Source organism: Aspergillus aculeatinus (genome assembly GCF_003184765.1).
Source record: "Aspergillus aculeatinus CBS 121060 unplaced genomic scaffold BO66scaffold_14, whole genome shotgun sequence".
NCBI lineage: Eukaryota > Fungi > Ascomycota > Eurotiomycetes > Eurotiales > Aspergillaceae > Aspergillus > Aspergillus aculeatinus.
In genome coordinates, this window is record NW_020291483.1 from 401,164 (window position 1) to 426,624 (window position 25,461).

Genomic DNA, 25,461 nt, shown 5'->3' on the forward strand with positions numbered 1-25,461 from the left:
ACTTGACCCCCCTCCACACCAACCCCACCCACCATAAACTATACCAAACAACACCAAACCACCCAACATGCCACCCCCCGGCCACGTCAACTACATAACGCTCGACGTCTTCACCAACACAGCCTACACAGGCAACCCACTGGCCGTCGTCTTCCTCCCTCCCCCCTCTTCCTCCACCTCGTCCAACACAACCCTAACCCAGCGCCAAAAACAAACCCTCGCCCGCGAATTCAACTTCTCCGAAACCATCTTCATCCACCCTGGCCCCAGCAGCGGCAGCAACACAACCCACCGCACAATCGACATCTTCACGCCCACCGACGAACTCCCCTTCGCAGGCCACCCCACCATCGGCGCCGCCGCCTGGTTCCTCCGCCTGTCATCTCTATCCCCTAGCTCCGGGAACCCTCCGAAAGAAGATGCGATAACGCACCTCATCACCAAATCCGGGACGATCCCCATCGCCCTTATCCCTGCAACTAGCCCCAGCCCCAGCCCCAGCCCCAGCCCCGCCGCCTCAGAGACGACGTCGGGTCAGGCCAAGGGCGAGGGCGTCACCGCGCGGATCGCGCATAACCCGCACGTGCACGCGAAGCGGTTCCCGCTCCGGGAACTCCTGCGGTTGCATGGGTCTTTGGCTCCGTTTTTCACTCAAAACAACTCGGATCTGGGGGAGCAGGAGCAGGAGCAGCAGCAGCAGCAGCAGCAGCAGAAAGAATTCTCCTTCCCCGTGTTCTCGATCGTGAAGGGCATGTCGCAGGTCCTTGTGGAGGTGCCGTCATTGGCGGCGTTGGCGGCGGTGACTACCTCTGCGGGCGGGGAGATGGTGGGCCCGGAGAGTGGGTATATGGATGGCGAAGGTGGGTGGGCGGTGGGGCATTGTGTGCTTTATTTCTACGTTAGGGGGGTGCAGGACGATGACCAGGGCAAGGACAGGGAGGTGATACGCACGCGGGCGATTGCTGGGAATGTCGAGGATCCGGCGACGGGGAGTGCGGCGTGTGGGTTGGCGGCTTATCTGTCTTTGACGGATGGCACACCGAAGGAGAGGAGGGGGTTTGATTTTGTGCAGGGGGTGGAGATGGGGAGGCGGAGTGAGATTGGCGTGGAGGTGGAGATGGGAGACGATGCCGAGACGATTGCGCATGTGGATCTCAAGGGAAATGCTGTCAAGGTGTCGGAGGGGTCGATCGCGATTCCTCCGGAATAGTCGACCATGTGAGAAGTGCTCTGCATGCATCACGTATATCCATTATGTCCCGTTATCCATCAATCATCATGCAATAAATACACGTAAGTAATCAACAACATCATTCCATCAAGTCATGCACAGGGGTAATAAGAAAAAATGAAAGTCAAAGGAAATAGAGTAGAGCATCAATAATAAAGACGGAGAGGAAGTCTACTTCCTCCAGAACATCGCCTTCCCCAACTGTCTCTTCAACGTCCATCCCGCCTCAGAAAACTTATCCTTCATCGTCGCGCCTCCACCGTACCGATAAGCCGTGGTGTTCGTCCGGCCCGACGAGCTGGCTGTTGCACTCGCATTGGCGAGGTTGCCCGCATCGAACTTAGTCTTGCCTTCGACGATCTTCTGCACCACCAGGAGGATGGCGTAGGTGGTGGATCCGATGGTGCGGATGAGCGCCAAAACAACCACCGACCACAGGATAATGGAGAGGTAGATGTTCGTGCCGCCCGAGTCGGGCCCGTAGACCTCCGAGATTGCCATGGCGAGAACGACGTTGGCCACCATCCAAATGGAGACCATGTAAGTTCGCACGGCGCGGTAGTAGTCTTCCTGCAGTTGGCTCTCAGAGATGGGCGCCTCAGGAACCTCCACTCTGTCACGGAGGTTCCGCAGGGCGGCGTCGTAGCCGCTGTCGATGTCGAGTTGCTCGGAGGGCATCTCGATTTCGACCGTAGTGCCATTGATGGTTCGTGCGGCTCCGAGGTCAGTGTTCATCACGTTGTCACCCTTGGTACCCCAGGTCACATCATGGGTATTGCAAAAGGCGTAGACCTGCAGAGTACAGATGTAGCTCGGCAGAAGGATAAAGTACTGCGCGGAGGAGGTGAACATGTGCCAGGGGTCCAGGTATAGAAAGGACGAGTAGAAGTAAAGGCCCACAGTTGAAAGCATGGACATGACGATATTCACGAAAAGTCCGTTACTAACAGTGACCTTCGTGTATCCACCAAACCGTGCCATGAACTCAATGACGATCAAGTAGAGCGTGCAAAAGATCGTGTAGAACATAATGATACCGTACACAATGATGCCCGACAGATAGAGCTTTTTGGCACTGCAGGACGTCAGAATTGCTGCCTGTGCCAGGAACGAAGGAAACTCACCCTTGTGGTCGATTACCCATCGAGATGATGAATTGCAAGGCCATGACCAGAATGCAGGCATATCGTAGGATAACGAAGATATACTTCCCGATGTTGTGTCCAAAGGGGTCGATCTTCTGGTCGGTGAGCGATCCCGCAATAAAGTAGAAGACCAAGTAGAAGTTCGCCTAGTTGAATGTAAGCCTCTTGCTGTCTATATCACCGAATGCACTTACCAAGCCGAAGTACGTGAAGAGGAGCTGCATAAACTGATAGAAGCTCTCGATCTGCAGAAGAATCTTCCGGACCAGCGAGTGGTCCGTCTTCCAAAGCTGCCTTCCATTGACGATCGAGTATACGGCTGCGAAGAATGCACCGTTCAGCCATCGCCGACGCTGGGAGATGAACTCAGGAATTGTATCTGCAAGGATAATTAGTCATGCCAGGTGGCTGCGGAGAAATTGTCACTGACCAGGAACATCGGTTTCACCAACAGCACTTTTCACGAATCGCAGAACCCATCTCTCTTCCCTCTTGGCCACCAGCTCCCAGCAGAGAATACGATCCTCAGCCAAGTACATATTCGCTGTGAAAACATCCGCATCCTTGCCGTGCAATGTCTCACCCTTGAAGTACTGGTTCAGAGGCCCATTGCCGTCGGCGTCGTTCTGCAAAGCAAAGAATCGGTATGCACTGAGTGCACCAGGAAGGACAGTGATGTATCCAAACACAGACTCCAGAGGCTTGTCCAGAATGTTGGACATCTTGTACTCGAAGTTCTGGCTCGCAACCAGCGGGTTGAGGAGACCTCTCATGTTTTTACCCTTGCCCGCCTTAATCTCTCCAGCAGCTCCGGCCACATTTGAGTCCTGATCGAATGCTTTCCACAAGTGGTAGAGCGCCGTGGACTCTGGCCGGGTTCCAACGTCCAGAAGGATGCAAATATTGGGCTGAAGGGCCCGCCCAAACGCGTTGAAAAACCAACGGTGGGAGTTCAACTTCTTCTTGTTGTGCTCCTTGAGACAAAATATAATCTGACAAGGCGTCATGCCCTTCTCAGCTCCCTTGAATTTCAGATCCGAGTCAAGGGATACTTGCGTTGTGTACTCATAAACGTGGGCTTGGACCTCCTTCTGATTGACCACATTCTTGGCAATGCCCTCCTGGTAGACACCCAGGGCCGCGAGAGCATTGAGCGTCCGGGGATGGACCTTCTTGCGTCCGTCTGCGATGATGCACACGACGATCTTCTTCCATCCATCCTTACCCCATGTTCGGGACTTGGAGCGTGAACAGAAATGGCTGATGTTCCGCATGACACCGTGCATGGTGCGAGTGAAGCCAATCTCATCTTCGTTGTACATGGTGATGCAAATGAAGAGTTCGGTCTCCCGCATAGTCGTGCCAATCTGTTGACGGAGTTTATATCCTCGCTGTATGTAATCGTCTGGGTCGCAAGTCACAGCGGTGTACCGCATGTGCGTGAATTCGCGGTCGTCACGCCGGGGCAGGAAACTGTGCAGGATTGTCGGGATTTTACACTCCAGAATGAGTTCTCCGTTGATGAGCTGCACTTCCTTCTTCGACATCTGGGCTTCTCGGACACCGCGGCGGCTCTGCTTCTCCGGGGGTGGGCCGTAATGCAAGTTCGGATCGACCAGTTCTCCCCGTTCGTCGTATTCATCGTCCAAGTCAATCTTCGCCATTCCATCCTTATCGTCCGTGATAATCGTCGATTCGCTCATGAACGACTGCAGGCTGGCGCGGTTGTCAAATTGGGGGTCGGTACTGCGGCCGCCACCACCACCGCCAAAAACATCCTCGTCTGAGTTGCAAATGGGAATACTCGCGTCATAGCCGGCGGGGGGCGCAAACAGTGGCGCTGGGGGAAGCGGACGTCTGGGACTGCCCCCATATCTCGAACTCGGGGTTCCCGGCCTAGGGCTGCCGTTGAGGTCAGCACGCTCATAATGCGAGCTGACTACGGACGGAGGTGCTGGTGGTCCGCTCCAGTTGGGTGCACGGGATGGGGACCAAGGGCGCGTAGGCGAGCCGGGGCGAGACGCATAGTGCGGTAAATCGGCTGCGGATGCTACCGGTGGGGGGATGGTAGGCGCGTGTCGAAGGCTCGATGTAGGTCTCGACGGGGAGTCTTCCGGATCATATTGATACTGGCTCTGAGCATATTGCTCTTGCTGTTCCGCTCTGCGATTCCTGTTAACAGTTCGCCTCATATAGAACATTTCAAAAAGCATCTTGACGGATGTTTCTAGCGGTTGCTGGGCCCGCTAAGTGAGCTTCGCAAGGGGCAGTTGAAACGGACAGAGATCCCACAAAGGCGTGGACATTGCGCGTTTATACCACAAGTACAAATTGCGAAAAACGTTTGGGCTTCTTCAGTCCAGGACCTTGAGCTTGTTCCGAACGCAAGTTATGATTGGGTGGAGGGTGCAAACAAGGGGGGGCTCAAGTATGGTGGTAGTATACGGGGATAGCAGAAAAGCTCCGCCAGCATGCCGAAGAATCATAAAAAATTGACAAATTTGGGGACGAACTCGAACCAAAGTGAGCTTACCCTGCGTCATAAGTGAATGAATCACCATAGTGATACTCTGAGGTCATGCCAGTGCCTCCACTCAGATCACTGTCCACCGCCGAGCTCGTGGGGAGCAGTCGCATTGTAGCTCCATGGAGACGTGACGCCGCGGGCGAAGAGTCGAGATAAGAGCCATCTCCATACGATCCGTAGGCCGGTGGCTCTTCCTCCTGGCTCCGTGCCGGTATATAGCGCTGCGACATCGTGATACTCCGTCCCACACGTTCAATTGTTCATAGTATCTATCCACCAGCCAATTGCAGCGATACGGCCGATCCTCGGGGTTGTCTCGTCTAATGCACGTGCCCAATGTGATGGGTCCTCGGGTCTATCGTTCTAGGAAGTCGGAGCACGATTCTGCCTATTCGACTGCTATAGAAGATGGCATACAGATTAGCCTCGTCTTCTCCCATCCATCTCGGCAAGCAGCCGGAGAACAATAGACAGAGCACTCACAGTGAGTAACAGCCAATAGGTTTAGCTGGTTACCGAGCCCACACAGTCCCCAGTATGCTTTGGGAAATTACCAGGAATGCGTCTGACAAGATCGTGCGATTAAAGTATGTGGGAACCCTCGGATGGAGTGTTGAATAGGAGGGAGACGCACAACGGTGTAAACAACGATCCCACGGTCTTCAGAAAATCAATTCTTCAACACCGACCCACGGCAGCAAGCAAACAAAACCATAACGTGTCAGCCGTGTGCTCCTGCTCTTAAGAGACCGGGCAAGGTTATGGGCGCCTAAACCCGGTCGCGATCCGGGCGCTACGACCGGCACACCGTGGAGAAGGTGGTTGTCACCAGGGCAACCAGAGAGCTTGGGGAAACGGGCGGGGCGACAATCCTTGCAGCTTAGAAACATATTGGCTGGTGGGACACTCCGGATGGAAAAGTACCTTAGACTTAGTAGGAACCTTTAGGAACCTGTAAGACTTCTGTACATGGGGTTAAATTCAACCTTAAAAGGTATGTAATTGTGTCATTTACTTTTATGTTCCTGTCGTTCCGGCCCTCGTACAAACAATGGAAACCAAGCCGCACGGGCTCTTGGTTCCTCAGGCACGCGGTGGAGCACATAATCTTAAAACCCAACGACCCAACCGTCAAACAGTGTTTCCGAAGGATATCGAAATTCCTCAGCAATTGTCATTACCAAATCACTTTCAATTTGAGACTAAAGAGAGGATACAGTGGGGACAGATCGACCGAACCGAGACAAACTCACCCAGCGGACCCATGGAAAAGAAACGCCATGCTACAACTGCTAACAAATGTACATGGGAGGGAAGATCCACTAGAGAAACAATAGACATCTGACCATAGTCAACATTACAACACCAGACCCCATCATGAATCACATCCGTTTAAGGCGACCACAAAAGTGGCGTAGAAGTGGAAGAGAAACACCATCTGCGCGAAACATCTCTTTTTTCGATGACAACTCCATTTTGACCACGGCCAGCACTACAGGCCAGCGAGTGTTCCTGGTGACATTGGAACACAGGTGGACAGCACCTATATTCAGGCCGTGGGCTCGTTAAGGAGAGGCTCTCTTTCACGGTCAGTGGTACCGGACTCTCCAGTTCTACGGAGCAGCACATTGCGGCCGGTGTACTTGGTCATGGAGATGTAGAGGGATTCCACGAAGAAGATGGCGAAAATGACGATGGCGAAGATCCACTGCAACGAGATCACCTTGACACCAACTTGCTTGACCGCAAGTGCTGCAAGCCATAGATTAGCATGGTTATCGGGTGTGGGCCAGGCGATTATGTATCACTTACCAAGCGTCAGCAGACTCAAACTATAACCGAGGAGGTCATCCTGGGCAACGAGAATATGACCGGATCCCACGGCGAACAGCACCCAGATGAAGATGTTTGCAACGATCCTAGCGGGCAGGCTGTTGCTGTTGACAGCAACGGCTCCGTTCCAGAAGAGCGCGATGAGGGTCCAGGCGAAAGGAGCCGCGACAGCGGACAGGTGAGCAAGCGGGCTCAGGGTGCGGTGGCGCCAGTACGTCGCATGTTGGTTGATGAAGTGCGCAATCAGGATGATTTCCGCTCCCCAGAAATGGCTGCGGGTCCACAGAAGAATCCAGGCAAAGGTGAACAGGTTGTTGAGAATGAAGTGGGTTCCCACGTTCGCTGCGCCGGTAACCAGTACAGCATCCCTCGAGAAGAGATGATAGACGTAGCCGACCTGAGAGATAAGAAGGATGACCCTGAAGGAACATAAGGTGTTAATAGAAAGTCAGCTGCCGACGCCGGGGTGGAAACTCACCAGTAGATGCGTGTGATGATAGGACTCAAGCTGAAGGCAGTGATATGCTTGTTGGCTTGCTTCCAAATGGAATGGCCATGCTTCACATCATCGGGCGAGTTGGAGGAATAGTAGATGCCGACAATCAACACCAGCAACCAGGACAAAGGAACGAGAATGCGGTAGGCAGTCAAGGTCGACCGGCTATGGGACTCATGTCTGGCGAATGGATTATCTAGATTTGGGTCCAAAGTAGTCAGTAATGGTATGCATAGCCATGTACAGCGAGGAAGGTCAAGCACTACTCACAAGGAGCCATGTTGAATTACAGGACTGCGACGAGAATGATTCGATACAGTACAGACGGATGAGGAGGAACAGGAGTCAAGACCTGAAGGAGTACAGAAGGGGAGATGAGAAGAGGAATAATAAGTAAGTGAAAGAGAAGAACAATTACTTGGGAGCGGTCGTCATCCCGTCATCGTCACGGCGGCTGCACCCCGCATTGCCTGATCTTCTGACCTGACAGGACAGGCCAACAACAGCCACCAAATACTATTTTCAATGAACTGTTCCCCTGCCCACACAACGCTAATGGAGTTCCTCCGTATTGGAATTGAATTTTCTCTACTTCACCGCTGCTACGAGACCACTTCGACTGCGTCTACTGCTTCTTGTTGTTAAGCTGGAGGAGGGATTAAGTGTATGCATTCAGTGATGACATCATCCGGTCTGGACTCTCAACTTCTCTCCCATTCTCTCTGACACGCCAGAAACGTTAGACTCACTCAGCTAAGTAAAATGTAGGAAGAGACGATACTATAGCCAGAGCCCTGTTTTCACTCTCCCCACCCCTTCCTTCAGCCAACATCCACTGGAAAACTCGCTAGGCTGCTCTTTTCACCACTCTCTCTCAAAGAGCTGATCGACGTCTCCACGCTGTCGATCGGTGCACGGTCCTGTAAGCGCCTGCAGCTGGACTGCTTGAGGGTTTCCTTCCAACCAATGCCACTTTCTCAAGCTGGCTTCACCGGTTGCCTCCTTCATTGGCACGTCATCTTGCATTTCAGCCCACCCACAAATGCACGTGGACTTGCCAACAGACTGCTCTGGATAACCTCTGTTTGGGGTGTATGATTGTATACCACCAAGAGCATCTAGATATTCACCACTTGTGTCTTCCCTTAGTCCCCTTCGAATGCTAAAGATATGAGTCTGCCATGAGCAGCAATCGGAAGAGGTTCCACGGTGCTGTCTCACAATTCACTCCTCGCGAATTTGGCCACTAAGCAACCTTGCCTTGTCTTACATGATCTGTTGCACAGCGTCCACAAACCGTTGGTGGATAGACGAAGGCGCAACAATCATCCCGTGACATCCCGCCAAAGTGCGCCCGAGGCTGCAGTCAACCGGACGACCAGCAAGGTCGCTGACAATGCAGCCAACCTCTTCGACAATCAACATCCCGCCCGCATGGTCCCAGATCTTTGACCGATAAGAAGCCTTGCGTGGGATCTTCATGGAAGCATTGCACCCTCCAACCGCAACCGCGATGTATCGCAACTGGGTCGCCCAGAGGTCTGTCTTAGGCGGCCAAGGGGCGCCCAGGTGAGATGCAAGGCGGGCATGTACGTTGATATCCGATGATCCACCCGCACAATCGACAAAGACAAGGTCCTTGGGGTCTGTGATGGCAGGTTTAGGCTCGAGCTTGTGGGCAGGGAGGAGAGCGCCCGTGTCCATCTTTCTCATGTACGCGCCGTGACCAGCAACGGCGAATACCTGATGCCCATAACCTTCTCGATCTACAATATCCTCGTGGATGTATCCCTTCTCCAGATTCATGTTTGGGCAGCCCAGAACACCAACCTTCTGGCGTCCATTTTCCAGCAGACACAGGCAGACGGCGTACTGCTGCCCTTGAATGAAGGTCGCCGTCCCATCCACTGGATCCAACACCCAGGCACGATTCTGCGAGCCGCATGTACCCTGGGCCCCCAAATCGATGATATCCAACATTTCCTCCTTCGTCTTGGGAGTATAGAGCTGCGCATCGCTTTCCTCGTCGGTCAATCGAGTAGAAGCGACCAGCTCCCACGTTCGCTCGAGGAGGGCGGGGTCGGATCGCAGGGCACTCGCGCTTTCCTCACCAACAAACACGTCATCAGGGAAGGCATGATGAATAGCGGCGATGATTAATGCTTGGGCAGCAAAGTCGGCGATGGTGACAGGGGTAGAATCACTCTTGTCGAACGACCCCTTGTCGACAGCTTCGAGTAGCTTTTTGGTCGCTAGAGTAGCTCTCTGCACTGTCAGACAGGCCAATTGCAGTTCTTTCGAATAGGGAATGGAGGCGTCCATGATGAGGTAGCGTGTAGTGTGCGTTTCGAAAGGGTGAGCTTTTCAGGGGCTGCAAGAAGGTATAGAGGGCGTCGCCAAAAGGCTGGTGCAGGAATTGATTTGTATCCGAAACCACTTGAGTCCGATTGAAGAAAGGAAAGAACGTTGAGCAATAACGGTGAGAGGGGGATCGCGACCGCCTCGTACTCAGGTGCACGCAGGGACTGAAACCCGGTGTGGGGCCTTGTTCGTCGGAGAGGGGCGCCCGGTGACGTAGAGCAAAGTGGTTAACTATCGTGAGCTGGGAAACCTTGGGAGGCAAGCAAGAAGTGATGGAACAGCAGGAGAAAGAAGGAATTTATCTTGCCTGCAAGAAGAAGGGCTCGGAGGCGAGAAAATGAATTATGACTCCGACGAAAACGGAGTGGGAATTTTGAAGGATTAATGATTTCTTCTGCACTGCAAGCCAAGTCAGTGATCGCCTGGCGGAGAGGACTACTCTTCTCCTTTGGGTTAGCAACTCGGGTCTGCTTCGGGCTTGGTGGAAAATCCGTCTGCAGTGCTAGCCAGCAGTGGTTCTTGTTCTTATCTTATCGTACCTCAACAGCCATACTCTCCCGCGCGATGAACGTGAAGAAGACTGATGAATTTATGCTGAGTCAGAACTGATGGCTAACTACGAGTAAGTCAATGAAGTGACATGGTTAAAACTTGTCTTAACCAAGAACCGAATCAAGAACTGATATCATTCGAGGTTTATAGCCAATTCAAGTTACGCAAAGATGGTCACAATACAAGTCACTTTAGCAACATGGGATTCAATGTAACAAATCAAGGAATCTAGCTTTCAGATACCATCATCTATATCTGCCAACAAGTGAATATGGGTACCGTCTTGAAGGGTATCAGAGCGGAGCAAAAGCCAGTTCGTAGGCAAAGCCTACGGTCAACCTCGCATGCTCCAGCATGTGATCGAAACTCAGATACTTGACTCGATCATCGGTGGTATGAATCTTCTTGTTGCTGTTCTCCATCTCAGACTCAGTTGCCATTGCAGAAGGGTACCCGTACTTGCTCGCCGATGTGTGGTCAGAACAAGCATAGCCGCACTTAGTCTCAATATGTCCGATCTTGCAGTACTGCTCAGGAGCATGTTAGCGACCGCTCCAATGTCTGTGGCGAGGTGCTTCAGCCTTACCTCTTTAATGACATCCTTCAGGAATTGCGTCAGCCCCCGATCGACGTAGTCGACCATGGTTCCGATGGCTTCCTTGCGGCCCGCATCAAACGACCCCTGGATGTATCCAGTCATATCCTGCTGGAGCATGGCCTTGACATCCCGCTTATCCTTCTTGTACTGGGAGAAAATAGCCTGGGAGCCTAGCATACCACCTTCCTCCGCCGAGTACCAGTGGAACTCCACTGTGTTTGGGGCTTTACCCTGGGCAACGGTGTCTGACTGCAGCAGACCCCGCAAGCCTTCAAGAATCGTAACGGTACCACTTCCATCATCATCCGCACCAGGCGCCGCCAGAATCGACGGGAGGAACAGATTGATGCTGTCCTGATGAGCACCCAATACAACGGTCTTGTTTGTCTGCCCTGGAACTCGGGCGATGATACTGAATTGACCCCAGGGGTGGGAAAACTGTTCCACGGTCGCGCCATGCTTTGAGGCGTCCGTCTCCTTGATCACATCAAGGACCTGGTTGTAAAGCCACGTCGCTGACTCGACGCCGGTCGCTGACCGATAGTAACGAGTATGGAAGGAAGTGAAATGCTCCAGATTCTTCTCCATGTTATCCTTGGACAGATTGCGGAGGAGTGGGGCAACCTCTTCCGAGTGTTCCATCTGCACCGGGTAGTGGACATAGCTGCCGGCGTTCAGTGTGGGGTAGAAGCCAGTGTTTCGCTCAGCGGTGATATCGATGAAGTTTACACCATCCTAGACCGAGCGTCGAGGAGAGCGGTTAGTGATCGGAAGGCATAAGGGATTGGGCGGGACATTTGTGTAATCGGTCTCAAGCGGACTGTCTTACCAATTTTAGATCCCATTTCTCTTCCTCTGTCACCCATCTTGTCTCGTAAGGAGCAAGCTCGATCAAATAAAGTTCTTGCCCGTGGTGAACGCTGTGTTCTGTTAATGGTTCTTGCTGCGGTAGCACAGCCCCCAACACGGCTGTGGAAGCTGTCACGCCTAGCGCGAGGGTTGCGATAAGCTTCATAACGATGTGACGATAGATCAAAGCAAGCAGGTACGATGACGAGGAACAATTTACGGTCGAGTGATTTGGAAGAAGGGAGCGACAGGCGATTGACGACTAATGATAAGCACGACCGTAAGGAGTCGTCGGGGATAAGGGCCGCCCGAGCAGCGTTAGGATGGTGATGGGAGAGGGATTAAGGGGACAATGCAAGAAGTAAGCAGAGGTTCCGCTTTGTTACTTGAAGAGCCTGTTGATCCGGCTTGAAATAAGCGGATAAATGATGGCGATGATGTTGCGGCGGAGCAACAGAAGAGGCGGACGTGATGGATGGAGTAAGGTATCTTAAGTGCTCCCCTCCCGCCAAGTTGCGTCAGTGACGAACGCTGCTTAAATAAGATTGCCAGGCACAACATCCACACGGGTTGGGCGAGACTACACTTGAGTTCATGTTGGTACGACTTGGCAGAACTAAGGTTTCCAGCAACCACCTGACCTTCTTCATTGATTGACTCCTAGTAGCATCGTGGCAGTCTAAATCATTCGCGCTCTCTAGGAGCCTAGGAGGGTGAGAGACAGGGACCACACTAGCCGCCCAGTGGGGTTGGATTTCCAAGGTATGGGTGACTTGCATTGGCACTTGGCATTTAGGCAGAGGCTAGGACTGCTTCTCATGGTGATCCGAGGCTGTGTGAGACTACTATTCAGAGAATCATGCTATTGGACTGTCAGCTTGCCATCGAAGCTTGAGCGTAACCCACCCCAGAGTCTATAACCAGTGTGCCTGGAAGATTGAAGTCATCCACCTAGCTGAGTCATATATTAGGTAATGGAACGCGGTCCCAAGCATAAACCGTCAGCAGGCAATCTATAGTCTAGTCACGAGAGGGAGAATAAGAAGAGGTTGTTGGCCCATCAGACTTATGGATAGGACAGTGCTACAAGTTGTAATGGAAGCTTATCAGGACCAGCATTCGAGGTGGGACTGTGGGACCTCATGGCTCTACGGACAAGCATAAGACATTACCCGATAAACGACCATTCCGGTTTTTGAAGATGGAAGATGGCAGTTCATGCGATTTATCTTGGCCGAAAGCGTGCTGTATGATTTAGAGAATTGCACAAGATATTAGGGAAACCTTGTCGCTCTTGACTATAACAGAAGATCCAGTTTGATCGCTACTAAAGGCCTCAATCTTGCGGGGAACCTTGCAACGCAGCCTTATAATGGTACGTTCATTGCTGTTCGACTCGCGCATGGCTATAATCTAAACCGTGATGGGGAGCTCGTGATTCTATCCTTCCCTCTGTATAGACAGAACTCCAATGTGCCTGACCACTTCTCTCGTTTGATTGACATCATAATGTCGAGCATTGAGCAGTATGCTGGACGATATAGAGTAAACTAGGTACCTCCATTGTCAATCCACCGATGGAGATTTGGAACGCATTAAGAGCAAACAAATAGTTTATGTCAGGGTCTCTCTGTAGTTATACTGGTTAGGGTTACTGTGCCCTGACTGTCGAGTGTGTCTTCGTACTACACTGCAGAAATCACTCGATAAGGTTAGTTTGTACTCGTACTCATTCTGAGTACAGGTAACTCAATATGTACCGTAGATCAGGCTCCATGAACTCCGCGATCCCAGCACTTCTCACCAAGGGAATCACCCACCTGAGACACTTGGGCTCTAGGCAGCATAAGATCGGTCCAGTTCTCAAGTATTGAATATACCGTTTACATCCATTACATCACCCAGTGACTCCCAAGTCAGTCACTGTGAGTCATCCATGATTGCACCGCCTGTCCTGAGGCCAAACCTGAAGTGGCAGGTAGGGCTAGGGTTGAACTCAATCTCCTCCAATGGCCTTCATCTGATGCTTCTCGTGTCCCATCAGAGGGAGGTCCATGGACGGATGATTGACTGACTTCGAAAAATTCTCGGCGGCTTACCCATAGTATTTTACCGTACGGAACTCAATTGCTCGCCCCCCCGGACGCGGACGCGACCGGGAACCGCAGTTGTCGGTTATCTCTCTTATCTTGCTTGTCCTTCCTCTTCGCCTCCCCGCTCTCCCTTCTCCCCTCTCCCCCTTGACGCCCACTCGTGCGTCCTTCTACCTACCGTCGCTGCTGCACATCCTTCCTCGGTGTTGGTCAGTCTAGCAGATATCATCCGCCTAAGGCTGCGACGTCATCCGTGTGCTGAGCCTTCCGCCACCTGCTCTACGTCCATCGTACCATTTTCGGCCGCTCTCGCGATCTGATTGAACCGCGTTGCGCTCCCGCGATGGCGATTCACCCCGGTTTCCCGTCTGAGGCAGACCCAAGAGGCAACCTGTCGCCGCAGCAGGCCCGAGCCATCTCGATTTGGACAGAACAGGCTGCTGTCTCTCTGGAAAACTTGACCATCTCGGAGCCGGTCTCGTCCAGCGATCGAGTTGTTTCGTTGTCACAATCTACACCGACGCGGACATCTTTTCGCGGAACCACGGTATCTCTGTCGATTCCTTTGGATGACCCAGCCCCGAGAACAGAAAGCGCGTCTGCGGCTCGCGTCAAGCTTCTCGGTCAACCCTCAAAGGATGCTCAACAGGTGGCGTCGGTCAGCTTCCGTCGTCGAGAACCCTTGCGACGCGACAGTCTCAAGAGGCGCGAGGCTCTCCTGAAGGGGAAGGATGGCAGCCGTCGCAGACAACGTTGGGAAAATGGTCGGTCCCCCTTAATTGCAGCTGCATTGCTTGGAGGTCCTGCGCTAGACTTCATTCGCCGCCGTCAGCTAGTGGATATATCAGATTCACTAACCGCTTCTGAAATCAGATCGTCTCCTGCACAATCCCTGGGCTGAGCCGCCTTCTTCTAAGGACTGGAATATCCAGCCGACCTACACCCGACACAACCCCATGCCATACTATCTTGCGCCCTTGTGGGATTCCCATTATGCGCAATTGGACCAAAATTCGAAGCAGGCCGGCGCTGGCACGGGGAACGAGAAACACCGCGTACCGAAGGAGCTTCGCATGAAGCTCAAGCACGCACGTGGCGCTCGCGGTATGCTCCAGGACCTGGAAGAGGACATCAGACAGTTCATCCAGCGATGGAGCGAAAAGCAGCTTCTTCTCCAGAAGGAGGGGCTGACCGATGCTCCTCAGTCGTCCGATGAGGATGACTCTGAGGATGAGGTCGTGTTCGTGGGTCGTAATGGGCTGATGCATGATTCACCTCAACGGAAGGCGAAGTTGCAGCAGATGCGAGAAGCGATGAGCGCTCGCAACGAGCGCGACGGCGAGAAGATGGTGTTCGAGAGCCCGGTCGATGATCGCGCTGCTGGGTTTGGGTAAGTTTGATGCCAACTGTCGGAGAATCTTGCTGAGCAAGCCCTTGCTAACGTGTGTCTTGAATAGCCGCTGGCTGGTCCACTCGATTGCATCTTATTATGGGTTGCACACGTGGTCGGTCACTGTGGGTGAACCAGCGCGTCGTGAGGCTTATGTTGGCTTCCGTCCGCCGGCCCCATCCACCCGTCCCGAGTTTGCACACCAAACGGCCGGATTTGGAAGCTGCCGCCGCGAAGCGATGATTCAGCCTGGAGATGAACTTCCGCAACCGCTGTGGGCCCAGGTTTAAGGCCTGGTGTAGATGATTCGGGGATGGAGGTCAACGAAATGATCAGAATTCTCTGGTCGGGATCAGTGTCTCTTAGATTCATAGCGTGGGCTTGGGCTGTACGATCTAGACCTTCCGGGTGAAGCTGTAGATAGGTTGGTTTTGGGCAAAGTGTAATAACTTTTGTAATAGGCTTGTAAGTTCAAACGATTTATTCCATTTTGCGCCATCAACAAGCGCCACGGGGCGTTTGCGACTACGCCTCGCTTGATGTATACTCATTGGAGAGTTCTTGATGGTCTTGGACACCCTCGCGAGCGCTTGCTTCAATATGGGACATTGGACGCACAGCGTGGAGCACATATGCCGCGGTCAAAATTAGGAGCAAGACTACCCGCATCCTGAAGGAGCAGCTGTAGCAAAAGCCAAAGAAAGGGCCACGCCCAGAGATCCTCCCAAGCATTGGAATGTGTCATCAACACAGATTTTGGAACAGTTATGGCCCACTTCCCCAACTGCTGACCGACAAAAAGCAAACGGACGTCATCATCACCAGGCCTCTTCTCCATAGGACAACTTAAGTATGCCGGTGTCTTTCTCTATGAGACCGAAGGAGCCTCGGTCTGCATCCCAACTCAGCTGCCTTGGGTAGTCACGCTACCCTCGATAAATGCACACTGACCGAAGCTCCTCCTCTACGGGGTTTAGCACTGCAGGCGAGAATTTATGAGGATGCAATGCACGTTGCTCTCATTGCCCCAGCGCCCCCCCCCCAGTTCCACCCAGTAGTCAGTGGAAGTGGAGCAATGTAGACTGTACGTAGACTTACAATGCAGTGCTGCTGGTAGCATCGACCACAAAGTAAGGTATCGCTCAATGGCCTGAGGGATATGCTTTCCTTCTTGACCAGACGATGACATCAGGTCACTATGCAGCGAACGGAAGGAATTGCGATGAAGCGGACTCTTGGTTAGAGGGGAGGAGGAGAGCCGTCTAGGTGGCATGACAGCTGACAGGGTAGTAAGCTTGCTTTTTTTTCCCCGGCTTACCTATGTACGCTGCTTGGCTTAGTGGTTGGAAATGGTGTAGTAAGTAAGATAGGAGGTGGGTAAGACTCGGGACTACCGAAGTTAAGCCTACCGAAGTGGTCATAGTGGGGGAAGGTTATTTCAACCGGTTGTGTAGACGTCTGCCTATGCAGTGTACTGTATGTCCATGCGTGACGTCAAGAAACCAGCACTATCCATGCTTACTACTTTCATCAGGTTCTTGCTCAAGAAACCAAGGGAGATGGCTAGGCACTGCTTGAATGATCTACCTAGCCTGCACCTGGTTCTCTGTTGCGCTTGTTGTCGGAGATCGAATTTCAGGGTTGCTGCTGGCGATGATGGCGATGATGATGATACTCGGAAAAAAATCATCCTGATGCTACGTAAGGATACATGATGGTTGTCGGGGGAAGCTGTACTCCGTTTCTTGCTCTTTGCGGGGCAGTAGCAGCAGGGCGGGGATCGGGGTCGAATGTGATCCAGACTCAAGTGTGATATTTGATGGAGGGTGGGCAAGGAGAATACGATGGCATTGTCATAGGCCAGCTTGTCGTACTTTGTTGTATGGTGCATCCTCACGAGTAGAGCGGTTTGATGCGCGGTGCAAGGGACGCGCGCTGTGCCCGATATTTCCTTGTCGGGCTGGGGTTACTGATATGATGAAATCGGGGGACTAGAGGCAACAGGGTCAAATAGTGGAGTGGTTGGACCATGAAAAGATGTCTATGTCCATTTGCTTGGGTTTTTGACGCTGTTATCAGTTATCTGTCATGATAGGTACAATAAGCAGATGGTTTCCAATAGTAGTGGTTGGCAGCTCAGTATAATGAGGAATAATATCAGGCCATAGTCAAAACAAGCGAGGCAAGGGCATTGACCCTTTCCCTCTTCCCCCCCGCTGGATGATTCCCCTCAGTCTCCCGAAACCGGGATGGCACTCGTATTTGATTTCCCATGCGCGAGAATCCCGTGCAACCAAGCATCCAGCTGCATTCTCCCTGGGTTGAAAAAGTCCATCATTCGATTCTGCATTCTGGGGAATATTTCCCAGAGGTACTCACTGTACAATGACATTGTCAACAGTGGTGCCGTTGTAGATAGTCGCGGGACAGTTCGATGCACAGGCAGTCGGTCCGATCCGGCTATTCCCCATCAGGGTTCCATGGGACCGTGGCTAACGATCGTTGGGTCATCAAGATCAGGCATCGATACGAAGTTAGGTAAGTAAGTATGGACTACCTGGCACTGGCATGCTATTCTTTTAGGTACTGTTTCGTAGCTCGAGGACTCCTACTCTTCCCTCCTACGGCAATTTGCAATGCACATCTTTGCTTAAAGCCCTATTGATGTCGAGGGGTGGCCTCTAATGATCACTGGCACTCGCTCGCACCCCCACTTCCTGACGGACAGGCAGGCCCCTTTGGCGTGTGAAAACGGTCAAGTAGTCGCAGATTCCCTGCAGGGACAATGAACAACCTGGGCCGGCTCAGGACATCCGTCACAATCTGATGATCCTGTAACTCCGGAGGCGACAGCGATGGAGGTCATCCGCAATCCTCCGCGTTCGCTCATCCTACAGGCCCGGAGAATATCGTAGACAGTACGGAGTACAGTGCACTGTAGCAGGTAGTAGGCACTTGACCTGCGATCATCTTAGCCCGAGGGAGAGCAGCGCAGCCAGTAGCAAACTAATCGCCCATGAGTGAGATTCTAGAACGAGACGATCGCAGAGCGATCGAGGTAAGACCTCTTCCGAGAACCACGTATTGGATGAACCGAGTTGGATTGTCGTGCTTGTGAGAGAGGACGCCTTGATCCCCTCTACGAGTAGTATCCTCCCCCCTTCGCCACGGCTCAGGCGTAGAAGCCGGGCTTGGAGATGAAGGCTTTGAGGCTGTAATGGGGACACATTTTTGCTGACGAGGTGAACGTGCGCGAATTCAAAAATAACCACCATCAGAACTGGGAAAGAGAAAGAAGATGGGCGAGGAATCCCGTACGTAAATCGGCCATAACTCCAGTTGGTTGGGGGTTACAGTCCCTGCCTGCCATACCTAGGAAGGTAAATAGTGCGTTCACTTCGATGAGGCAGAATCAGAGACAAGAGCACCCGATCAAGCCACGGGAAGGGTTGTTGTTGTCGTCGTCGTTCATGTTGTTGTTACTCCGTAATTTGTTGTTAGTTGGTTAGTTAGTGAGTTAGTTGTTTAGTTGTTGGTGTTCATCGTCACTACGGAGTACTGTACTTCCTACTGAGCCGACGTGGCTGCTTCTCCTGCCTTTTCCTCTTCCCCCTCTTTTCCTAATTCATTCAATCATTGATTCATCCATGATCCATTCATGATCCATCCATTCAACTAACTTATCCGACAACACGCGCGCATCAGCACTGGGCATCTTTCCGACTCTTACCCTCTCACACGGACGGCCCTTCTCCCTCCAATCGGTTTTTCTTTAATTTTCTGCCTTTCTTTTTCTTTTTTCCCTTTTTGCTTTTTCTCTTTCCATTTTTCTTATCCAACGTGTATGCTACTCGATGAAACACTCAGTTCCGGACCTGGCGTCATCTGCTATGCTCAGTTCCATCTCCGGCCCCCCTTCCACATTTTCCTCCCCCTCCATCCCCCCCAATGCCTTCCATGCCTTCCATGCCCCCCCATCATCCATTCATCCACCCATCCATTCCTTTCGCGCCCCTCGGATCGTCCTCCCAGACTTGTTTTGGGTTAGTTGGAGCCCGACTCGCACTGCCCGCCCTTTCTTTTTCTTTGTGACGGATGGAAACGAACTGAAGCAACGGCGACTGGATCAATGAACAAATTCCCCTCTTACACCCTCTCCTTTACCGCTGTGTTTATTGTTACTATTATTTCCAAGTTATTCTCTGACCTACAATCCCTCCCAAACTTTCTCTATCAGCTTTCTCCCGCCTGTCCCTTCAGCCTGCTGTCATTACCAAATGACCACTTAGTTCTACCCTGCTTGGGATACTTGCCTGCCTCATTTGGGTCTGGTAAGCCCTGCGCAAACGAGAGTCGGGTTGACTGGACGTGCCGCTGGAAGTCAAACAATCTCGAACCACGAGATCGATTCCGGCTGTGGTGTGAGTATACATACAGGCTCTGCCTCGCTAGTCTTTCGAGTTTTCCTTCTGCATACCCAGCAAATCCTCCCTAGACTACCCCGTGATTGGGAGTTTCAGTGTCACAGCCGAGCTATAATCTGGTTCTGACTCGGGCATCGAAGCGCGACCAGCGTTGTCCGGCTGAAACACAAAAAAAACCGATACCCAAAAGGCACTACTACTATTACTATACGCCCCGTACTCCCACCGCTACCCCCTGCACATACATTCATTCAGAAGGTTTCTTTGCTCTATCCTTTACGACCCTATCCTAGCCGATCATCCTAATATTACTCTACTAGCGTCACCATGGGTTCCTACAGTACATCCTCCTGCCAGCGAGGTCCAAAGTCCGGCGGAAGTTCAAGTTCGACCAACAGTGATGCCTCGGACCGTTCGAAAAGCACGGCCCCTACGATCTACAGCGATCGACCCACTCCTATGACGGGGGTAACGATGGCTTTTGATGGGGAGGAAGACCCCAAGGCCTCGGTTACGACCTACACGTCCACCAATCCCTCCGTGGATGATCTTCCCGAACCGCCGCGCTACCAAGTAACCGACCGTAAATTGGACATCTTCTCCCCGGATGTCATCCCGTCAAATCCGTCCACTTTTGGACAATTGTTCCCCTCGTCACGACGGCTTCTGGTCCGACATGACGATGCGACGCTGGATGGCAACATGAACCTGCGGGTCGACACCATGGTTCCGCAACGTGGAGGGTACCAACAAGACGTCACCTTGTTTCATCTCCGCATGTATGATCTGTTTTCGCGGAAATTCTCATTCCGTCGCTACAGTCGCGATTCGGGACGAGAAGTGTGCCATTCGGAAAGGAGGCCGGTGTCCGGGTCCGACCGGCATGCAGTCTTTCGAAAGTCGTGGAGCAGCGTGTTGGCCAGCTTGCGGCCGGGGTCGAGTGGACATGGATCTGTACCCGTTGCGGAACATAAGCGCCAGGACTCAGGATACAAGTTAGCGGATGACAACGAGGAAGAGTGGGCGGACCAACAGCTAGAGACCAAGACTGGGATGGATCGCCATCAGTCCGTACTCACCGAGAGCACATTGTTGGAGTTTTCCAACTATGCTCATGTAGAGCTGAGACGACGAGGTGCTGGGCAATCGAAGCGATATGAATTTGAGTATTGGTCCACGAGATACCAATGGAGACGGGAGTGCCGGAGGGAGGGCGACCTGCGGGAGTCGTCGTATCATCTGATCAACCTGCGCACCTCCAAGCCAGTCGCCCATATCGTACCCGAAATCCTCGCTCCCATGGAAGCCGTCGAGGAGGAGCGCAAGGGCGGATGGGTTCCTCCGTCCTCCATGTGGATCAGCGATCCGTCCGTGTACGAGAAGATGCCTGACGTTGCCGAGTAAGGATCCCTCCTGGTCCTCTGCCGTGTTTGAGTTTGAGGCTGACTAGTGCACAGTGTGATTGTTGCCACCGGGCTGGTGGCACTAGTAGACGATTGTATTCGTCGGAAATGGCATTCGAAAAAGCATTCGCAACTCATTCATCCCGTGCGATCAACGTTGTCGAAGAGCATCGAGCTCATGGGTCCCAGGCGGTTCCTTGATGAGGTGTTCCATCGACGGGGATCCGCCTGAGCTAATGTCTGGGACGAGTTGGATAGTGATATGACGTGGTGATCCTCCATTCGGATATTCGCGTCGGCTTCTCCCCCTCAATGAATCTAAGGAACTTAATGAAAGAACCCTGGCCATGGCGTCCTCTTTCCTGGCCTCAAGGTCATCATCTTGCATATTGGTGGCCTGACCAGGTGCTTTTGTCAATGAAGACATGGATGCGTTGGGCGGTAATCGGAACCCCAGTCCGGCCTGATGTCTATCTGTCTATCTATCTAGGGTCTAATGAGGTGTAACAGGAACCGGAGGGTCACACATGCATGAATGCATTTTATATTGCTAGTGTCTAGCCTGTATGTAGAAAATCGGTTGGTTCATAGTTCTCAGCCTCGCCTGACTAGGCTGATAGCTATCTTTCGACTAAGACTATTTTGGGGATACACTCAGTAGTGGACTGACGCTTACGCGAGTCACATTTGGATGATGCATGTACCAGGAACCCATGGGAAAAGAAAGAAAGTCAATTTGAGCAAGCTGTCACTCGCTTCTGAGGGGAAGTGGAGAGCATGGAACTATCATGGATGAATTTCTGCCTGACTTGTTTTCTACCCCGGTCTGGACCAAGGTTAGCCGTGCAGGTGAAGGAACTGCGTGGTGGAGTTGCCTGCGTCAAAACTGTTGGCTTCCCGGTGTTCCATTAAGGAAGGGGGAGGAGGGAATGGGGGTGTGGAGAGGAGGAGGATTGCGCCCAAATCTATCCTATCCCTCTGTCCCTGATAACCCTGGTTTGTACTGTACAATGAGGTTGGAAATTTCGGAGAAGCTTCTGAAAGGAAAAAAAAAACCACTCTACTCAGTAGAGTAGCAGCAAGATTGCCTGAGGCCGTTGCGGGGCCAGTCGAGGTTTGTTTCCATGGATTGATTGATTGTTTTGTCGCCGGGCCTCGGAAGCGTACCAGTCTTTGTCTTTGTTTCTCTCCTTCCTTTCCCCCCTCTTCATCTCTTCCTCTCCATTCTTTTCTCTCCATTTAGCGCTGGCTGGCTGGCTGGCTGGCTAGCGAGCTAGCTATCAATCGTCTTACTACTTCGTTTCTCGCCTAGCCTAATGGTTCGTCGCTTTCTTGCTGGCTTATGCAGGTTCTTTTCTCATTGTCATTATGGCATGCTTTCGCACAGGCCGATCTACTTGTCATGTTGCAGATTGAAAGAGACACCTACGTCTCTTTAGCTTCATGGTTCTAATTCTAAAACAGCCGCATGGGCCAGACTTCAAAAAGCAAAAACAAAAATCTTGAATCACAATCAGAAATGACCTGAAAATGCGACAAGGGCCGAATGAAAGCACACGTATGAATGCCCAACTAACGCGCCAGAAAGAAAGCAACGAATCATACTAGCGTTGCTGGTGAAAATTGGTCTGGGTCTAGTAGACCCCGATGCTCTTCCCTCTTCGCTGGCATCTGATGTCTCCTGCAGATACAGACAATAATTTTTCTTCGTTCCCCGGTACTTCGAGCCAGCTGCGGTTGGCTCACACTAATTCTGACTTGACTCTTGATTCTCTCTCGGCTGCAATCCCTGTCACCCGTGAAGGTTTACTTACCGCGCGATAGTCACAGCATGCGAGTAAGCCCTGGTCACCCTAGCGTCTGCAGCTTCCGGCTTTCCCCCCAGGGATGAGCTCATGCAGAGCGGCCCGGTCTGTAACCGTTTGATTCTAGGGCTGAGGGGAAGGCAACGACTGGATGGAATCGGGGCTACGCTTTCGGTCCGAATTGAATGAAATCATTAAATCGTTGATGAGCTGGCAGCAGGCCCCGAGGGCCCGCTTCGAATTAGCTGAGTGGTCCAATGGAGGTTTACCTCGATCCGATATCTGGCTTCCATTCGTCCTTCGACCATCCTATGGGGCTTCCCTCCGCTTTTGGGCAACTAGACCAGGCCGGCCTCCACCAGTGTATTCCTTCCAGAAGGGACGGGGGTCCCTGTCCTGAAGAGCTTCTATGAGGCGAAGTGGCTTGTTCATACCCGATATTCTCCCATGCGCTTGCGGAAGCGGAGGAGAGGAGGATATGCGAGAAGAAAGAGCGAGCAAGCGAGTGAATGCGCAAGCGCAACAGCACCAGCATGCCCCCCCCCTATCAGCAGCGGGAGTAGAGCTGCGAGCCACGACGTCGATAGGGGTTGGTGGTCTTTCTTGCGGACTTGCCGAGTTGGCCAGCAAACTGGCTGCGAACTGACATACTTGCCTTGTACAACATGCCGTCTTTGTCTCTGATTACAATTGCTGGCCAGTCGATGCATCGGGCTTGGGTGGGGGCTAGCGGCCATCCTTCCTGGTCTCTGGCGTTTCTTCAAAGGGCACACTCTCAGTCGTCGTGCGGCGGGCCGTTCCAGCTTGCAGCCTCAGAATGATCCGCAGGTTCTCCATGCTACTTGACGTGCCTTGAGTGGATGGTAATGGAGGGGGGGAACTTGCTGACGCCGTGCCATGTTTACCTGCCCTACATGCATAAGCCCGTCTGTTAGGTTTGATGATTAGGTGCCGTGTTTGACACGCCGAAACTGTCTTGCACAGAAACTCCCCTCTGGGGCTTTTAGGGATGGCCCACAGTTTATATGACTCCCCGCTTCCCATATCCCTCGAGGACTGTCCCGATGGTTTTTAGAAAATAAAAAGAAGTTCGAAACTCACGGCAAGAACCACCTGGAAGGGGCCACCGCAGAAATTTCTTATTGCTTATAATATTCGTTTGGTTTCCCCATTATCACTATCTGGTTGTTGAAGGCCCCACCGTCAATTGAGCTCGTGGGTCGAATCTCCTGGCCGTTTCGTGATTGTCAAGCAGGACAAGACCCTACTTAACCCGATTGATTTAATTATCCTGTCGGTTGCGCTTTGCATTTAGGCCCGACCCAACATCCAGCATCGAACCGGGACGACTGCTGGCTTTTGTTAGGTAGTCCGGAGAGTGAGAGAGAAGAAATTGCTCCGCCTCAACGCAGCCCAGAAACCAAGCCCACTGTGGTTTGTGCCTGTCACTCCGTCCCGCCAGCAAGGGGAAAAAAAACCCGCCGCCAGCCATTGACTGACGAGAATCTTCACAATGTCCGGTGCCCATGCTTTGTATCCGGACACTACGCCATCCCAGGGGAAAACATGGCAAGCGAGACTGGAGGGTATGCCCCACTTTACTGCAATCCCTCAGGAGTTACGTCGATTGCCTTTTGATCCGATCAACTAACCCTGGTCCCTCTGCAACCAGATCACTGCAAAGAGAGCGGTGTCCCTGGCCCGAATTTCGTGATTGTCTCCGATCGTCGAGGTAAGCAGGCTGTCTTCCAGTTCGTCCTGATTGTCTTCGAAGACGTGCGTTTCGGCACAGAGCGAGGACGAGAAAGAGTGGAGTCGATGTTTATGCCTACCAGCCCCTCTTCCCCCTCTTCACCGACTTTTGTCCTTTTGGCCGTTGGAAAGTGGTACCAGTGACTGACAGTTCCGTCCACTTTATTGCAGGAGGTCGCACGGCCTGGTCCAGCTCGGTCACCGTCAAAGGCATGTTATTCAAGGCTCGGTTTTGGTACGATGGCAAGAACCTCGACAATGCCCGGGAAGACGCCGCCGAATTGGCCGTGAACTACTTCCAGGGGGGGAATCAAAATTCCAGGCCGGGAGGCTACCCTCGGGGGCCCGGTCGTTAGAAGAGGGCTTCCTGTCGTGCGTACGGACATACTGGAAATAGGCGTATCTCGGGACGGCTTTTGGTTTCTGTGTTCATTCTCTGTCGCTACGCCCTATACGTTGGTTGTGTACGACGCGTCCCGGACCGAAGCGAATTCCTCGAATCTCGCCAACATGTACAACACGAAATCTCGGCGGACGACCATCTCTTTTGTTCATTTCTATTTTGAGGAAAACGAAATTGTTGGGAGGGGAACAGACCATAGGGGCGGATGGCGGATCCGGACAGCAGCATACTATTTTACTTCTTTTTCTCCTTCTGGTGGGGGGAGAGGATGGGGGTGGGCAGCAGGCTGCGGGAGAGCATTATCCTTTGTCCATGGGGTTGGGGCTGGGTTTGAAAATCGGCCGGTTTGACGATGACGTTGGCTGAATGGCATTGTGAATGGCATTGTTCTCAGGCAACGGACGCATGCATCCGCCCACTTCCTTGGCTTCTTGTGTACTCATCGTTTTTCTGCCTCAATGGCTCGCCTGGACGTGCTATGGAAGACTGTGGCACGATCTCTTTATTGAATTGACGACAGCACAGCTAATTTATGATGAAGATTAATGATTTGGAATTGTCATTCTACTTGCGGCAGGGCTTTGGTGCTTTCTGGGAGG

At 52.5% G+C, this 25,461-nt stretch overlaps 8 protein-coding genes across 8 annotated transcripts; 4 read left to right on the forward strand and 4 right to left on the reverse strand.

The window, feature by feature from the left end:
* Positions 1–19: 19 nt before the first annotated feature.
* Positions 20–1,309, forward strand: BO66DRAFT_390442 (PhzF family phenazine biosynthesis protein). The gene has a single exon (XM_025647007.1). The coding sequence runs from the start codon at positions 68–70 to the stop codon at positions 1,208–1,210; it is 1,143 nt and encodes a 380-aa protein (XP_025505784.1). The 5' UTR covers positions 20–67; the 3' UTR covers positions 1,211–1,309.
* Positions 1,310–1,402: 93 nt separating this feature from the next.
* BO66DRAFT_447694 (chitin synthase B) lies at positions 1,403–5,003 on the reverse strand (the record flags this gene model as incomplete). The annotated part of the gene is made up of 4 exons (XM_025651714.1): positions 2,807–5,003; positions 2,571–2,755; positions 2,356–2,522; positions 1,403–2,306 (listed from the first exon to the last, which is right to left on the reverse strand). Exons 1-4 carry the CDS (start codon positions 4,587–4,589, stop codon positions 1,403–1,405), a joined length of 3,039 nt encoding a protein of 1,012 aa, XP_025505785.1. The 5' UTR covers positions 4,590–5,003.
* BO66DRAFT_390443 (uncharacterized protein) lies at positions 4,437–5,591 on the reverse strand. The gene is made up of 2 exons (XM_025647008.1): positions 5,387–5,591; positions 4,437–5,302 (listed from the first exon to the last, which is right to left on the reverse strand). Exon 2 carries the CDS (start codon positions 5,131–5,133, stop codon positions 4,906–4,908), a length of 228 nt encoding a protein of 75 aa, XP_025505786.1. The 5' UTR covers positions 5,134–5,302; positions 5,387–5,591; the 3' UTR covers positions 4,437–4,905.
* Positions 5,592–6,076: 485 nt separating this feature from the next.
* Positions 6,077–7,512, reverse strand: BO66DRAFT_427547 (DUF1774 domain-containing protein; the record flags this gene model as incomplete). The annotated part of the gene is made up of 4 exons (XM_025650359.1): positions 6,077–6,655; positions 6,716–7,155; positions 7,215–7,428; positions 7,503–7,512. The coding sequence occupies 4 exons, from the start codon at positions 7,510–7,512 to the stop codon at positions 6,453–6,455; spliced, it is 867 nt and encodes a 288-aa protein (XP_025505787.1). The 3' UTR covers positions 6,077–6,452.
* A 986-nt stretch (positions 7,513–8,498) lies between these two features.
* On the reverse strand, positions 8,499–11,758 carry BO66DRAFT_410064 (Zn-dependent exopeptidase; the record flags this gene model as incomplete). The annotated part of the gene is made up of 4 exons (XM_025649216.1): positions 8,499–9,497; positions 10,478–10,672; positions 10,732–11,478; positions 11,573–11,758. The coding sequence occupies 4 exons, from the start codon at positions 11,756–11,758 to the stop codon at positions 8,499–8,501; spliced, it is 2,127 nt and encodes a 708-aa protein (XP_025505788.1).
* A 1,906-nt stretch (positions 11,759–13,664) lies between these two features.
* Positions 13,665–15,718, forward strand: BO66DRAFT_419254 (uncharacterized protein). Its single transcript, XM_025649800.1, has 3 exons — positions 13,665–14,449; positions 14,559–15,075; positions 15,143–15,718. Exons 1-3 carry the CDS (start codon positions 14,029–14,031, stop codon positions 15,363–15,365), a joined length of 1,161 nt encoding a protein of 386 aa, XP_025505789.1. The 5' UTR covers positions 13,665–14,028; the 3' UTR covers positions 15,366–15,718.
* A 3,734-nt stretch (positions 15,719–19,452) lies between these two features.
* BO66DRAFT_44176 (uncharacterized protein) lies at positions 19,453–21,437 on the forward strand. Its single transcript, XM_025651357.1, has 3 exons — positions 19,453–19,689; positions 19,820–20,899; positions 20,957–21,437. Exons 2-3 carry the CDS (start codon positions 19,827–19,829, stop codon positions 21,132–21,134), a joined length of 1,251 nt encoding a protein of 416 aa, XP_025505790.1. The 5' UTR covers positions 19,453–19,689; positions 19,820–19,826; the 3' UTR covers positions 21,135–21,437.
* A 2,296-nt stretch (positions 21,438–23,733) lies between these two features.
* BO66DRAFT_390449 (double-stranded RNA binding motif domain-containing protein) lies at positions 23,734–25,115 on the forward strand. Its single transcript, XM_025647009.1, has 3 exons — positions 23,734–24,293; positions 24,380–24,439; positions 24,631–25,115. The coding sequence occupies exons 1-3, from the start codon at positions 24,221–24,223 to the stop codon at positions 24,813–24,815; spliced, it is 318 nt and encodes a 105-aa protein (XP_025505791.1). The 5' UTR covers positions 23,734–24,220; the 3' UTR covers positions 24,816–25,115.
* Positions 25,116–25,461: the final 346 nt, after the last annotated feature.

Bases quoted from the DNA above. Each gene is read 5' to 3' on its own strand.
- BO66DRAFT_390442 (XM_025647007.1), top strand. From the start codon at position 68: ATGCCACCCCCCGGCCACGTCAACTACATAACGCTCGACGTCTTCACC.
- BO66DRAFT_390443 (XM_025647008.1), bottom strand. From the start codon at position 5,133: ATGTCGCAGCGCTATATACCGGCACGGAGCCAGGAGGAAGAGCCACCG.
- BO66DRAFT_419254 (XM_025649800.1), top strand. From the start codon at position 14,029: ATGGCGATTCACCCCGGTTTCCCGTCTGAGGCAGACCCAAGAGGCAAC. The intron at 14,450-14,558 runs GTCGGTCCCCCT...TTCTGAAATCAG, and splicing joins CAGACAACGTTGGGAAAATG to ATCGTCTCCTGCACAATCCC. The intron at 15,076-15,142 runs GTAAGTTTGATG...TGTCTTGAATAG, and splicing joins GATCGCGCTGCTGGGTTTGG to CCGCTGGCTGGTCCACTCGA.
- BO66DRAFT_44176 (XM_025651357.1), top strand. From the start codon at position 19,827: ATGGGTTCCTACAGTACATCCTCCTGCCAGCGAGGTCCAAAGTCCGGC. The intron at 20,900-20,956 runs GTAAGGATCCCT...ACTAGTGCACAG, and splicing joins AAGATGCCTGACGTTGCCGA to TGTGATTGTTGCCACCGGGC.
- BO66DRAFT_390449 (XM_025647009.1), top strand. From the start codon at position 24,221: ATGTCCGGTGCCCATGCTTTGTATCCGGACACTACGCCATCCCAGGGG. The intron at 24,294-24,379 runs GTATGCCCCACT...CTCTGCAACCAG, and splicing joins ATGGCAAGCGAGACTGGAGG to ATCACTGCAAAGAGAGCGGT. The intron at 24,440-24,630 runs GTAAGCAGGCTG...ACTTTATTGCAG, and splicing joins GATTGTCTCCGATCGTCGAG to GAGGTCGCACGGCCTGGTCC.